Consider the following 16335-nt stretch of genomic DNA (forward strand, 5'->3'; position numbering starts at 1 on the left):
GTCAAGTGTACTCCGCAAGTTTTATTAAAGAGGGATGCGATGGCTCTTTGAAATTTGGTGCGTGCTTTCGCTTGTAGGCGCATCTACCAGATGGCGCCCCAGGATCGCGCAAAGCAATCAAAGCATGGACAGACAGTAATGGCATACTGGGAGAACTTTAGAATGTCTTCAGATTCAGTAAGCGTCTGGATGATAACATATTTGCCCTTACTCATTGTATTGAAATATCCAGAATAGAAAGGAGGTTGTTATATATGGCTTTTTTAGACATTACAGAAGCGTATGACAGCATAGACCGCAACATTTTGTGAGATAGTCTGGAAATGGAATGCTTAAGCGATGATTGCATACAGCTTTAGAGGCATTTGCCTACAAAATAACGTTTGCGTTTAATGGCTGGAGATGAGGAACGAGGCGGAAGTTGATATCAACACGGCACTGAGACAGAGGTGCCCTTTATTCCCACTGCTGTTCATGATGTACATGGCAAACATGGAAAGGGCGCTAGAGGGAAGTAATGTCTGGTTTAAGCTCTCATACAAACAGGCGGGTACACTATAGTAGAGCAGCAGCTTCCAGGTTTGTTTTATGCGCAATACATTGTGTTGCTAGGCTGTGAAGCAAAGTGATATGCAATGTCTGGCTAATATATGTGGACAGGAAGGTGAGAATTTAAGTATGAAATTTGGCCTTAAAGAATCATGTGTTATGGCATTGAATGAATACAGTGAACAGAGTGTCAATGGAGGGCCAGAAATACCTCGTGTGAAAGAATACTAACACCATGGTATGTGGGTAAACGAAGGCAATACATGCATGGAAACACAGGCAAAAAACACTAACAGCAGAAGGGAAGACAAATGGGACCATAATTAAACACAGAGCGCTATAGGGATACACTGGGTTCGAGGCGCTCCAGGGTATGTGGAAAAGTGCAATTGTTTCAGGACTTACATTTGGAAATAAGGTTGTTTGCTTGAAGTCAGGCTTACGATCAGGAATCGATGGCAACAAAAGGTCAGTGGGACGCCTCGCATTGGGCGCTCAAGGGGAGATTACAAATGAAGCTGTGCAAGGTGATATGCGCTGGACAAGTGTTGAAGTGAGGGAAGCTCACAGTGAAATTGATTATGAAAAACGACCGAGGAATATGGCAGAAAGTAAATGGGCTTTGAGAGTGCTCAGATATTTTTACAGGACAAATGTTGATTCACAGTGGAGGAAAAGAACTAGGAAGCTTACCAACAAGTTCGCGACCGGTATGGTGAGCAACATTAGCATTAGCAACAGTGAAAGGCGATTGCAGGCTTGACGACCGAAAAGTAGGTAGACCAGAAACAGCGGAGGCGCACGAAAACGAAGTTCCCAATACTGATCGAGAAAATTTAATGCTGGGGATTTCTTGACTCGAATCTAGTTGAATGGTGGAGTATCTGTCTTTCATATCTGGCTTCGATAAACGTATAGCCTACATATACGGAAATCTATGCGGAACATCGGGGCGAAGGTGACAGCGAAAATTTGCTTGGAGTGTCCGTATGTTTGTTCTTGCAATAAAAATAAAATCTGGTAAGCTGTATCCGCGACGCAGTCGCACTGCGGTGCGTGAAACATCTTTTGCGTGCTGCTGAGGGTGTGCGGACGACATGGTACAGAAATGACCTAAAGAAATATACAAGTGACATATAATCACAGATTACAACATTTACATGCTCAACTTATGGTGCTGCTGGTTTGGGGACAGAAGTATAATGTTGCTATCACACCGGCTGCTTATTCGCAATCGACGCCATTAGTTTTCATGAAATGAGGTGCTCCTTCCCGTGCAGATATATGCATGTGCGCATAATTTTACCGTGCATCGGCAGCCTGCACTAAAAAAAAAGGTCTTTGACATATATATATATATATATATATATATATATATGTATATAATATGGGGTTTTAGCATTTAACGTATGACGAGCGATGATTGGAATCCTTGTCCTTGGCAAAACTTCATCATTCGCTATGCGAAGTTTTTTAATCGGGAACAGAGACAAGCAGGAGTGCAGGAGCATAACTCTCCCATGGAAGTTCTCTGTTCGACCTAATTCGTTTTCGTGCAAGTCTTACCGGTTTTCTTGCTTTTTTTTCTCTGACTTCGTTTTTCAGCTTTGCATTCTGTTGTCTGTTCTTCCTGTGGTAGACTTGAGGGGGCGTGGGGGGGGCGGGTAACCGCAGACTGATACCTGTTACCTGTTTCTTATTCCTTCATTGTTAAATGTATATAGTATCGAAAAATATTTCTAGCTCTCATGATCTTACGAATACTTTTATTTCTTTCCCTCTTCTCGTTCTGCCACCCATTTTATGGTTAACCCGCCGTTGTGGGTGTGTGCCAATGCTAGGAACCATCATCGAAAAACACTTGAGATAAGCACGCAGGTACCTTCAGCCGATTCCCGGGTATCAAGAGAAGCAGAGCCTTCTACGGTCATCCACCAGCGAAGACCAGAGTGCCTCCCAGATGAGCGGCACCCGGACCTCCGAGAATAGCGCCAGTGGTCCCGGCTTGGAGGACCACCCAGGAAGCAGCTCTTCCCTGAGCGGCCTGACTAAGGCTCAAGGTCAGGACTCGTTGGTCATCTCGTGGGTGCGAGCCACTTACTAAAGATGCAGCTACCTTTTCTACGCATGCTAATGAGCTAACTACAGCACTGATTCAAGGATTGTGCATACAAATTGCGCAAATAACCTTTGCTCTGCTAACCACCAGTGACACTAAAAAAAACAAAACAAATGAACTGCATTTTCAAATCTACTAGGACTTTTCGTAGTTAACATTTGGACTCGCTCTGTCGAGATGACAATGCACTTAGAGTGTGGCGTCGGGCAGGTGGCGAGGTCAACTTCTTCAAAGGCCGCTCTCTTTTCCTTCCACGGGCTATCTGCGCAGTGGTCCCTGGAAAGTAGACCGTGCATGGTTTCCATTGCGAGGAAAAAAAAATACTAGGAGGGAGTGTCATGTCACAATGTTGAAGCCAACTAAAACATTAAGTGAAAGGTCGTGTAGAAAGAGGACTTCTTCACGTGATATGCAAGCGGTAATTTCTAACCACCGAGGGCGAGTTGGCTATGCTGTGGAGGGACAGTGAAGTGGAGAGTGAGGTTACAAGAGCGATCGTGACACAGGTAGTTAGTCAAAGCTACCACTGACCAAACTATGCATTCTATTTTTCGGCCACCATGGAGGGCATATTTCCCAAGAGCCCACGCGAATGTGGACCTGGAAAGAAAGGAAGGGTGACGTCACAGCAAGCTGCCTTGCTGAAGTTAGTCTTTTTCATTCCTCCATGCGTTTGAGTAAATGACACAGCACCTGGTTGCCAGATCGTTAAGGGCAATGTTTCGTTTGTAGTAGCCTTTGGTGAGGCCCGCGCCACTATCGGCCCGCATTACCCTATCCCTCATGATTTTTGACACGCTACGCTCTCTTCAACGCGCCAGGGAGCTAGTAGTTAACACAGGCCTATCATGGGGTGAAGACCCTTTTCGCAGAAGCCTTCATTTGTGTTTTTTCATCTTCTATCCCAACTTGGCGTAGTAAAGTGAGCGAGTAAATTGTGTCAGTCCCTCAGACCATGCAATCAACGCTGGCGACTTGGTGGGCAAATACTGGGCGAACCTGCTACTACAGTGTACGATACCTTCCCTGGCAAGGGTTTGAACTTGGCTTGTCACGAGGACCAGTGCTGGAGGCGGTGAAAAGTCCCAGCACTTGCACGCCTGAACGAATTAAATGATACAGATAGCCAACGAGGGTTTTCAGTAGAGGGTCACAGCGCTACGGGAAGCTATCTCTTTAATTTGACGACCATACCTCAATGGTTTCTGCCCAGTTTTTGCGACTTTGCTTCAGTATTTTCCCGTGATACTCGCTTTTCGTTTTTTTATGCCCCCATAATCAAGATACGCAAGTGAGCGTGAACACAGCAGAATTCTACGTAGCGTAAGAGAGATAAAGACCGACCTAAGCATGACTACATCCGGCGTTCGCTTCTTAAGCCACCGCGTTCTTATACTTGTCTTTGTTTAAACTGCACAATAATTTAAAAAAATTGCCTGTGGTGGATAGCAGAAATTACTCAGCGAGGCAGCCATTACTTCTACAAGAAACCAGAATTTCGAACTAAATAATTAGCACACTTACACTGATTACGTTTTCAATTCATTACTTTACTACACATATTTCCATTTGCAAATTGTACGCGGTGAGTTCGCAAGGTGGATTCACTTGGGACGAATTGTCAGGACTAGGCCAATAGCGATATAACAATTTTCAACGTGATCAACGATATGCATTGACCTTCCACTTGCTTTTGTGCTTCAATGCTCAAAACAGCGTTTTCTTAAAATAGCAGATGAAACAGCAGGGCATTTTCATCGCAAGTTGGACGGCGCACATCTTGAAACCAGCGCCGTACTCAGAATTCGTTCCCAGTTGATACGTCTTCCAAGCTCACTAGCTATAATTTGTAAATTGAAATACCCGTCCTAATGTAAATGTTCAGAAAGGTTGATTAGTGTAATCATAATTAATTATTCATTTAGGTATTTTGATTTCTCGCACAAGTAAAGGCAGCCTCACTGACTAATTTAGATCAATGGATAAAACAGTGCTATATTCGACAGACAATTGAAAAAAATATTTCGGTGCAGCTGAAAAACACTTCGTATGTGTTTTTGTCTCCCTAGGGTTGCTCAGGATCCCAGCATGACCAAACATGTGGCCCGAATTACTGATTTTATCTAATCACGCTCTCTGCAGATCTCGGTGCGGCTCGACGCTCACCTCGTTCCGTTGGGGCTCGCAGGAGAAGGTTCTTGCGCTACGGGAGGATGCGCGCAGACCGGACGGGCAACTTCTTGCTGTTCTGCCTGGCGGGCATGACGCTCGCAGCGCTGTCCTGCCTCGTCATCTTGGTGATGCGCCGCCACAACAAGACCATGCTCTCACTCGAGTGGCGCTTGGCGAGCGCCCTGGTCAGCCGCATCTATCGCGGAGACTGACCACGTCGAGCAGCTATTGCGAGGAACGCACGGGAAACGGCGACGACTCCGATCATTGTGCGGCGAACCGGAAACTAAACAGCGCAGAAGATGAGAAAGAGGGAAGCACGACTCATCCAATGCCCGCATGAGTCTAACAAAACTGTATTGCATTTCACTACGTTCCCGTGTAGGCATGCAGCAACCGGCCTACGTCGGCACATTACAGTTATGCACGTTGTACCGCTTACTTGGTGGCGAGTAAATCGACACTTCCCTAGAAACAAATGATTAACTTGATTCAGGCTCTGCCCGGGCCACGACAGAGTCCCTAGCAGTAATATACCGACTGGTGAATGGTTATAAAACACTTGATAATTGAACCCGAGGGCAAATAGTAGTGGAAATATTAAAGCGCGATATCGACAGTTTTATATAGCCTATTCTAAAATATGCTGCTTAGTTTGGCTTGAGTGGTAATGGAAGTGACGTTTGGTTGTTGCATCACCAGCTTTGTTGCTCAAGGTACGCCGGGAAGACTACTGCACGATGCGTACACAGTGATGTATACTCGAAAGTTCCCTCCTCTGGTGATCAGCGCTCATCTGGTGTTAAACTTTTCTTGTTTGGTGAGCGTATCCTATAATATTTATTAATATTGTGGATATTATGAACAGTTAGAAGCAACACAAATTTAAACGTGAATGAAAAAATATTTGTCTGAAACCCTACATAGCCTGAACAAATGCATATGAGCAGTGATGCCGCACTGCAGCCACATCCTAAGCAAGCCGTAGTCCCCAGAACGTGCGAGGATTTTGCGTATCGATACTATTGAAATGTCAGTCACGTTCGGAAACGCACGAACGCTTAACCTACGCTTCCTCACATCTTGCTGGACTCCTGCAGGTGCACCGTCAACGATCTGCCCTCAGATCACGTGGGATATCTGTAAAAAAAAAGTTTCATTTCCGATTGCTGCCTCTTAAGGTGCTTAGAGGTACTTGCTTTAGCGGTGTTTCACGTCAAACCGCCATAGACTCGCCGTGAGAAAGCACTGTGTCTTGATGAAGAGTTCAACGGCCTCAGCTGTAGGTGGCACCAGCAGAGGAAATGTCAGGCGGAGGACCTTGGAATCAAGCTGGAAGCCCAATAATCGCGCTACTCGCGTATACCGGCAATGCCGCCAACCTGGTCCTACTTGCGTACTACTTTCCGAATACTTCCATCGTTCTTGCAGCACTCACCGACCTCACCTTATACGGTCACTAGTTCAATTAACAAAGCAAAAAGCCACATTTTCTTTTCTTCTAGAGCTGCACTGGAAGAATGTCGCGAATCATGAAGCGATCGTAAGCAAAAATACTTAGGGTGCTTGAGGAGAATGCTGAATAAACATTTCACGATCATTCGCGCAACAAGGTTGATATTTGGAAAGAGAAAAATACATTTTCAGTGTAGTTTATTTGCCCTATACGGACACTGCATTGAGGGCACGTTGATAAAGCATAAATAATTTTCCGGGTTTCGCGTGGGAAGGCAATGATCAGGTTAAGAGGCATGCTGTATTTCGAGAATTGAGAAAAAGTTTGAATGACTGCGGTTCCTTAACGTGCGCCTAATTTGCGGTAGACAGACTTTTTTTACATTAAATAGCCTTTCTAATGCGACCGCTGGAGTCGGGATTGAACCTATGACCTGCACCGCAGTGCTCTAGCCGCTCGGTTGTTGTGGTGCATCAAAAGAGCCCCTCAAGCGCGTTTTTGGACATAGAGACATAGAAAAGCCCTGTCTCCGCACTTTCTTGGTGAAAATAATTTCTGATTAAAAAATACGGCTACACTAACTGAATGTATTGAATTTTTCTATGCTTACACTCGTCTGGAGTGGTCAAGAGATATCAGAGTTGATAAAGTGCGCTCCTTGTTTATTTTCGTGCGGTGAAAGGTTGCTACGTTGAATTACTTCGTAACATAAAACGCATTGCGTTGGATGTAAGCGAGATAGATCACGTGGAATCAATCAACCGATCAGTCAATAAACTAGTCCGTCAATAATTCAGTGAGTTCCTTCACTAAGGATGTGTTTGACAGTCAGCTGGGCTAAAAGTTATGCCGGAAACATAGCATTTGATTGTTAAAGTAAGCGAACAGGTTAGGCGTATTGCCCCTGATGAACCAATTACTACCACTTCTTGAGTATACGGCAGGGGTGAATAACGGTGTTTCGTGAATGCGGCGCAAATTATCGCCAACGTGCTTGGTAGACGACATGACAGCGGGAAAACGACGACGCTTTGCGGGGGTACGATGACGACTGCGCGATTACGTTAGAACGACGACGGTCGAAATCAAGTCGGCGCAACCACCAAGGCGTGACGACAACACAGCGTTGATAGCCTAACGATATCGGTTGTGGCAACGGCTGCACACCTACGCTTTGTTCTCCGCTTTTTTACTCCATGGATGCGGGATACTCTTCGGACCGTTAATTTATTCGTGGAGACCGTGTGAACTCGACCACTGAACTAACTCGACGGCATCACCATGTACAAACAATGAATGGTGGTTCCATGGCAATAAGGGGGGGACGACGACGACAGGACGAGTGTCGGATGGCAAAGCTGGAATGACGGCCATGTAAAAACCACAATGCCATTACGACCACTAGTCCGCATTTGTGGCCCAAGGTAGAAAACTTGGGCCACTTGGTAGGGGTAGAAGGCGTGACGACAATGGCAAGACGAGAGTAAAATGTCACGAAATTTGAATGACGACAATGAAATAATAACGACACCATCACGGCCAAGATTGCAAATCTCGTGACCTAAGCAGGTATACAACTTAGGCCAATGGGCAGGCGCAAGAGGATAGAAGATAGGCGCATTGATAGCTAGACAGGGAGGCTGAAAGTGGATGAAGTAGACAAAGAATGCTGTGGGCAAACAACGTTGGTTGATCTCTCTGTCAGAGGAAATGGTCGCCGCACGAAAAAGAAACGTGTACACGAAGAAGCAATGGCATCTTTATTGCACCTTCACACTACAAGCATGCACATGCTTTTATTAACTAGAGTTTCGCCTGGAAGGCGAAACAATTACAGGGGTAGCAAACACGCGAGGCCTGACCCGGAGGCTGCCAGACGTCCCAGGTATGTCTGACCCGGCGGCCACTGCGTATGTATCGCAACAGTTTCCTTAGAGCTGCGGCGGGATTACACGTGCGTGCCCATGCACATGTTTAAAACCGAGCAGACACGCCAAATAAATGGGTGGATGGATGGATGGATGAATAAATGAATGGATTGGTGGATTCTATGAGCGTCCCCTTTGGAACGGGGTGGTGGGTTGCGTCTACAAGCTCTTGTTATTATACTGCCTAGTATCCTGCCTATCACTAAAATATAAAGAAGGAAAGGAAAAAAACAACTATTCCCATCACCAAGCTTTGCACACCCCTATCGGGAACGTTTCACGTCGCCGTTGCTGTTAAGTTCCATACTTTTCTTCCAGCAATCATCCAATCACCTCTTACTAATCTCCATTGAGGACATGCTCACTTTCCCCGCGCTCTCCCCGAACTCAAGGGTTTCAAGGACAGAGGTGCATAATTCGACCGCTGGGCGGTGAAGATTGTCCTGAATTGGTTTCGTAATATCGCGAAGAACCTGCAAGGAACGCCGCTGCAGGTAGACGTCGAGTGAGTAAGACACACCTTGCAGTACTACTATCTATACTACCCTTATAGGTGTCGTCACGAATGAAGCCAGGGTAATCGACCAGCTAGCAAGACTGGCATTCTGGTTGTTACGCCTTGATAACGGCGATTCAGCGAGCGAGGTGAACGTCCGTTCGAGGTGTCTGCAACAGGCCCCATGTGTGAAAGGGGTAACAACCATCAGGTAATTGCAGCTCGCTAATCACTGCAAGGAGACAAAGTCAGGCCGCGAGACCGGCGTTGACTGCTGCTTCCCGAGAGCCTCATACGCGGGAGGGAAGGTGCGACATCAGGGGCGGACTTCGGCGCGATGCTGCGAACACTTCGACCTTTCCGATTGGTCAGGATAAGGTGACTAAATTTTCTCGTCTGGTGACAGCGAAAACGATGGCTTAGACGTGAACATCTTCGGCGCTGTGAGCAGGGTGTGCTCAGACTTGTAGTGTGCTCCCAGATCCATGGAGCCAGTTATGAGCTGCAACTATGTAGCACAAAACAGTTTTGCGTTTAATTCGACCTCTCGAAGTCTTCTTATCGCCGACAAGCAGCTATCGGTGATAGGGACGGATGGCGGCTTGGGTTCAGATAGCGAGTTTGCTGCAACGCCCTAGTATAACGCAGGCCAGTAACCACGCTTTAGGCACTCGCGCGGTGTAGGCAAGGACCCTCTGTGGATACCCGAGTTCGAACCAGAAACCGGAGCGGATCCCAAGAGTGTCCAGGCAGCCAGCCTGAGTTTTTAGGGAATTTCTTGCGCATAAAACATATGCCACCTAAACGTCTTAATTTCAGCATATATGCGTCATCAAGAGCATTATTCCAAATCTTCCTAGCCATCCTATGGCTACATTTTTAAACATAAGGAAGTCAGACAATGGCGAAGTGTCATTATCAGGAATGCCAGCGTGATAATGATTCGGTTATGTGCGCATGCGGGACAGATTTTGGGTTAAATCCGGCAGAGAACACATTGTATAACAGCGTCCAAGCCAAGGGAGTTTGTTACAGATTGTAAAAAAAATATTAAGTCCGAGTCAGTGGATTATCCACATTGAAAAAAAAAACACATATGCAACACACCACATATCAATAACTCCATATGACACAACCATAACTACAAGTCCTTTTACAGGATACCATGGATGCATAGTCCCCATAGGAATTATGCGATACGGGGGTTAATGGGCATAAGTGTTACTTCCATAGTGTAACAGTTCAGCAGTATTTTATAAGCATTTTCAATAATGAAGTGTTTTGTTCTCCTTAATTGCTGGTTATCTGCTGACGCAAAAATGTATTATCGTACCGTCTGGTGTCTACAGACATGTACGGGCATATATACGGCCCTAACAGTTAGTTTTAACCCTTCTGGAATGGTTATGTGCTTTTCTTAATGGGGAAGTGGGACAAAGAGAAGTGGGGCAGATGATGTTGATTCCCACAAAATTCTGTATTTCATTTGCCTCATTCTCATGTAATTCTTGTTTTTTCCGCGCTCTCGTCCTTCTTTTTTTCTCCCATTTCATTTTTTCCGCTTTGAATTCATTTTGGTTTTCTCATAGTAGAGGAGTTGCTGAATCACAACACATAATAATGCTAAGAAATTCTAGTTTTAATAATGTTACTGCTAGAAATAATTCTCTTCTTCTCGTTCTGCCACCCTCAATTTGTGGGCATGTGCCACTGTTCAGAATCATCACCAAGAAGAAAATCAAGAAGCCCACAGGTACCCTTGGCCGATGTCCGGAAATCGAGGGAAGCCGGCCTGCTCTCAGCAGAGCCTTCAGCGGTCGTCCACCACCGTAGAGAGCAGCGCCTCCGAGATCAGCGGCACCCGAGGCTCGCAGGACAGCGCCAGCAATGCGGACGTCGAGGACCACCGAGGGAGCATCTCGCCTCTGGACTACGTGGCTAGGGCTCGAGGTCAGAACACACTAATCGTCCTGTGGGTGCGTGGCGCTCACTAAAAATCCGGCTATTTCTTCTACACACATTGAGGAAGGTACCGAAGCACTGGCTGAATTATTTCGCGATCAGGTTACACAAGAAGCCCTGTGCCAGCTAAACTATCAGGGCCTTAGAAAAATTCAATTTACGAGGGCTTCTCATAATTACCTTTTAGAATTGCTTTATGGTGATGACAATGAGGGCGTCGGTGTCAACGTCGATGACACCCATGTTGGAGTTAGAAAACTGTTAGAAGAGAGCGCCGTCAGGTAGCTATAAGCCTCTGCAAGGCGACCTACACAGTAGCAGAGCAGCAGGGGTATAGCTTTTGCATTCGTTCAGTTTTGCACACTTTCGGCCCACTGGTACCATCGTGTCGTTTCTATGGAGCAAACTGCCCTGGAAAAAGGGTGTGTTCTCACCGGCTCACACCCCGCAGGGGCGTCTGCGTCAGCAGGCGTTTGGTGAGTTGCGACACCACGTACCCGAGCACACGAGAGTTGGACCCTTCCGCGCCTAAACGTGCGCGGCTTAGCCGTGTCCGGGGAAAGGGAGATCTGGGGGGGGGGTTGACCTGATGAGCCATGTCTGGACCTTTACGGCCCGCCTTCAGAGGCAACACACCCCTTTGGCTTCGGCTTCACATAGACGGCACTCCCGGACTGACCCATCGGTAGTTTCCTTTTTCTGTCCTCCTGTCCAATCGGTCTTTTTTTCTCGCTTTCCATCTTTTCTGTCTTCGCCTCTCTTCTGTATTACTTCCTATCTTCTAGACCGTGATGGTTAACCCTGTGCAAGTAGCTAACTTAGATTATGTTATATTCGGTTATAGTGGTAACGCACAGTTGGCCTTTGCAGGAGCTGTCTTACAGCTCCTACAGCGTCCCCTTGTAGGTCTCTATGGTGGGTAGCAGGCGTTAGTACAGGAAAAATACACACTCATTAATCTCTCATACTTCCCCCCCCCCCCCACTACCTTATCGCTCCCTGAAAAGGGGACGCACTGATGAAACCTTCCAGTTTTTTTCTCGCCGAAAAAAAAAACATTTCCGCGATTCCATTGAAGTTATTCCCAAAAAATAGAAAAGACATTAAAAATGATCCCACCTTTCGTATAGCTGCGATGTCTCTGACGGAAATTTTCGGTGCAGGCTATACCGTATCAAAAATGATGAGTGGCGATCTCATTCTGGTACTGCGTGATTAGAAACAACATGAAAAGCTGCCCAAGCTAGTGACTTTCGGGGACATCCTGATAACATGTGCCCTGCAACGCACTATGAACAATATTCGAAGTGTCGCTTGAGATGATGATCTTGTGGAATTTACTGACGCCGAACTTCCAGAGGTTTGGAATGATGAGAATGTGATCAATATCGAAAGAATTAAAATGAGGCGTCATGGAAAAGAGATGATGACCAAGCGCCTAATGCGTTTGGCTCAAGCATTCTACTGACACTATCGAGACAGGGTCAGCGCACATCGAAGATCAGAGCACACTGAGTGGCACATACCCAGAGCTTCAAGTCGGCGTCAAAGTGTTCAATTCAACAGCGGTACCTACCCAACCCCTCAAATACAGTCACCCATGTCGGTGTGGAAGAGGTTCGTTGAAGAGCGACCCATATGTACATATTACACATACTCAGTGAGTCAAGTTGGTGCCACGGTTGCTTTCGAACTCTGTTCTCTCAGCATAGCAGTCAGATTCTCTAACCATTCGGTCATGAACTACACAAGGGCTAGACGGCGGAAAAAGGTTAGTTACAAGCGTACATACATAGAAACATAGATAGATAGTTAGCCCCCGGAAAGTCTGCGAAGTACGCCTAGGAATGCGAATCCATTAAAACAAGAGAAAGAAATGTCACTTGACATATACACGACCAGCCGTGGTTGATTTGTGGCTTTGGGGTTGCAGTTCGAAGCAGGAAGTCGCGAGATCAAACTTCGCCACGGTGGCCCCATTTCAATCTTAGTGAAATGCAAAAACGCCTGCGTACAATGCGTTAGATGCACGTTCAACAATCCGAGGTGTCAAAATTATTCCGGAGTCCCCCACTACGGTGCGCCTGATAATCAGATCGCGGTTTTGTCATGTAAAACCCCAGAATTTAATTTTTGTTTTAATGACATGTACTCAGGGGCACAGCCTAGTGACCCTGGTCGGCGGGAAAGCGGCTAGCCGATGTTAGACAGACATGCACAGAGAGATACCGCACACTGGATGAAGTTCCCAAAAAATGCAAATGACATTAAAAACAAACTCTAAACATGTGGGAAATTGACCCTAACTACGTGTTAGGCAAGCCGTAATTAATAGCCTCTGTGAGCGGGGCGAAAATGGTATTAAAAAGAGTAACTTGGAGTAAGAGAGAGAGAGACCAACTTTATTGTTCCCCCAGGATGAGATCAAGGGGAGGGGAAGAGGTGGGAGATTCTCTTCTGTCTTCCCCTTTTAGGTGGCAGCCAGTAGCCCTTGTGCCCCGGCGGCGCCTTCAGCCATCGGAACGAGTCGGATGTGCATTTCAGGATCAGAGCTGAGCAGTGCGATCTCCTATTGCTCCACAGAGCTGATTTCTATAGAAGGGTGATCTTTCTGTTGGACAGGACTACCTTTGAGGGGGCACAACGAAACCATGTGCTGAAGGTCTGCCCTGCCTTTGCAGATTATGCATTCGGCTGTATAGAGTCCTGGGTAACAGCGAGTGTAGGGTACAGGGTTGGGGAAGGTGTTGGTCTGGGGGAAACGCCATGTCACCGATTGCCACTTAGTTAAAGTTCTGTGTGCTGCAGGATACTAGGCCCTCACATGTATACAATGATCAAGGATGTCCTGACAGGGCACCAGCCTGTCCCGCCTCGACCGGCGAAACGAGCGAGCGTCTGCGGTGGAAAGGTCGGCGTCGACTTGGTTGGATACACCTCGAGCACCGTCGTGCGTGTTCTCGTACCCCGGGAGGCGGGGGTGGGCCGGCGCCCAGACGATTTGGACCCCACTGACTCGGTTGCCACGAAAACCGGTCAGCAGGATGTTGATTGCTTCGGACGACAGACGCCTCCTTCCGAAATTTACGATGGCTGAGTTATAGTCGCTCACTATGAATTTGTATTTGCAAGATGCAGAGTGAGGGACGAGAACTGTCATGACGAGGGCATCACTAGAAGCTGCCGCGAACCAAGCAGTGACTTCTATGGTCCGGCAACCAAGGAGCTCCTCTTTCCCAAGAGCTAACGCGCCGGCGGGCCTCGATGGACATTATGGGCAGTGCCAGAGCTGAGTTTGCTTGCCGGAGTAAGCTGCCTGACCTGAAGTTCCCTCACAATCTCTTTTCCTTTCTCAGCGCTCTTGATTAAGTGAACATGCATGTGGTTACCAGATTTTTCAATGCAATATTTTGTTTATGGTAGCCCTTAGGGACCTCGGTGGCACGATCCTCCCGCACTAAAACTTCTGGCGCGATCTTTGACGCCTTTCACGCACACCTCAACCCACGAGACGGCTAAAAGGGACCGCTTGCATATCACTTGGTGATGGCCCTATTCCCACGAGTATTCCTTTGTTCTTTTTTAAAACGGAGCTTTCTACCTCTACCTGGGGTTGACGGCTGTCTGGTCGAGTAAATTGGGGCGATCATTGAAACAGTGTCATCAGAGACGATGACTTTGGGGGTTTATTCTGACACCATCGCACAAGGTGTGTCGTCCTCACAAGGGCATTATAACGGCTTGTAGGGCGCACTGATAATGGATGCAGTGCAGTGTGGCCGCACCCACACACGCCTAATAGCATTTGCCAAGTAGAGCTGACAAATCAGTGTCCCCAGCAGCGTATGTGAGAATGTCGACCGGGAAGGTATCACTAGACTTTTGCAACCAGCTTCCGTAGGTTTCTGCCCAATTTTTATGACTAGTCAGCACAATTTTCAGCTGACGTCTGGTTTCTTTCTTTCCTCAATCATGAAGAAACCCAAGTGAGACTGACGAATACGCTCTTTGCAGATCCCGCGGTGGGTCTTCACTCGCCTTCTCCGGTTCGCGCTGGGGCGACATGGTTCCACCGCTACAGGAGGACACCCGCAGCGTTGACCGGTCACTGCTTGCTGTACAGCCTGGCCGTCCTGACACTGGGATCAGTGGCCTGCCTCGCCTTCATGTTCATCCGCCACAACGAGAAGGTGTACGCTATCGTATGGAGCTTTATGGCCGAGCTGTTCGGGCGCATTTTCCGCGAAGACGGACCATGTTGAGTAGTTATTGCGAGACAGTGAAGTGGCGGCCCCGGCAACGCTAACCATTGTGTGGCGAAGTGTGAACAAACGGCAGGAAATAAGGCAAAGACTGGAGGAAGACGCACCAAGGACTTTCCAGCAAACTACGCCCACTTCAGCACGTTCCCACTTGGGTCTGCAGAACTAGCCGACACCGACACACTTTGCATTTTATGCCGTTTACTCGGCTCGATGTATGATTCGATGATTTAAAGGACGGCGATTGTTTAATAAAGAAAGGAGTATATGGACTCAGGTAGTGTGTGGCTCGAGGGAGAGCTTTTGCCAGTGAGTGGCTGATTTGAGAACGCCGATAACGGGGGTGATAATGAAACTCGCCGACGAATAGTCATGAAAAATAACAAGTATGGGCTGTTTCCTTAAGACCGTGTTTGAAAGTTCTGGCACTTAGTTCGGGTATAAGAAGCATGTTACTGCAAGTGACATCCTAATTGCATTAATTTTGGCAGACAACGTGACAACAAATGGGTTGGAATTTTGCTTCCCCGTGCAGTTTATAACTCTCGGCGAAAAACGAGAGGTCATCGGAATCCATGTCCTGGGCTCATTTCCCGGTAGGCTATTCGCTAAAGTAAATGATAACGAAAGACAAGCGGCAGCGGAGCGGAATGACAGCATTGGCGCGCAAGTTCTATGTATTTATTGTCATGTAATTCTTCTTTGTTTAAGCATTCTTATTTTCTTGTGCTTTTCTTTCTCGCACTTCTTCTTATCACTTTGAATTGGTTTTTCTTTAATTTAATTATTATTATTATTTAAACATTATTATTATTGTTATTTTATAACCGGTTCTCATCTGATTATTTCCTTTTTTCTCCAAACACAAAACGTTTACTAAATTGTTAACTCCCTTGGTATTATTATTATTTTTATGCACCTAATTGAACCACCCGATTCTTGGCCAATCCCCCACTGTGGGTATGTGCCACACCCATTCAGGACAACAACAACTACTGCACACTGACCATTGAATGGCGCCTGCTGTTCATTATTTTATTGTTTAAGAGATATTATTATAAAGCAATGGCAAGTTTTATTAATATCACAAGTTATACTTCTTCCCCTCTTCTCGTTTCGCCACCCGCTTTTTGGCCAACCCCATTTTGTGGGCGTGCGTCAGCGTTCGAAATCATCATCAAGAAGACAATTGGGAAGCCCACAGCTAGGTTTGCCTGGTGTTCGAGAAGTGAGGCAAGCAGGCGTGCTCTCAGCAGAGCCTTCAGCGGTCACCCACCCCAGCAGATTGCAGCGCCTCCGAGATGATCGGAACATGGGTCTCGAGGGACACCACCAGCAGTGCGGACGTCGAGGACCACCGACGAAGCACCTCCCCTCAGGATTACCCGGCT

General features: G+C 46.9%; 2 protein-coding genes across 2 annotated transcripts; both read left to right on the forward strand.

Annotated features, from left to right (window-relative positions):
• Positions 1–2362: 2362 nt before the first annotated feature.
• Positions 2363–5319, forward strand: LOC135907392 (uncharacterized). Its single transcript, XM_065439083.1, has 2 exons — positions 2363–2609; positions 4811–5319. The coding sequence occupies exons 1-2, from the start codon at positions 2510–2512 to the stop codon at positions 5050–5052; spliced, it is 342 nt and encodes a 113-aa protein (XP_065295155.1). The 5' UTR covers positions 2363–2509; the 3' UTR covers positions 5053–5319.
• Positions 5320–10458: 5139 nt separating this feature from the next.
• LOC135907393 (uncharacterized) lies at positions 10459–15220 on the forward strand. The gene is made up of 2 exons (XM_065439085.1): positions 10459–10670; positions 14697–15220. The coding sequence occupies exons 1-2, from the start codon at positions 10487–10489 to the stop codon at positions 14942–14944; spliced, it is 432 nt and encodes a 143-aa protein (XP_065295157.1). The 5' UTR covers positions 10459–10486; the 3' UTR covers positions 14945–15220.
• The last annotated feature ends 1115 nt before the right edge of the window (positions 15221–16335 follow it).

The sequence above is a fragment of the Dermacentor albipictus genome, chromosome 10 (genome assembly GCF_038994185.2).
Source record: "Dermacentor albipictus isolate Rhodes 1998 colony chromosome 10, USDA_Dalb.pri_finalv2, whole genome shotgun sequence".
In the NCBI taxonomy this organism is placed as follows: Eukaryota; Metazoa; Arthropoda; class Arachnida; order Ixodida; family Ixodidae; genus Dermacentor; species Dermacentor albipictus.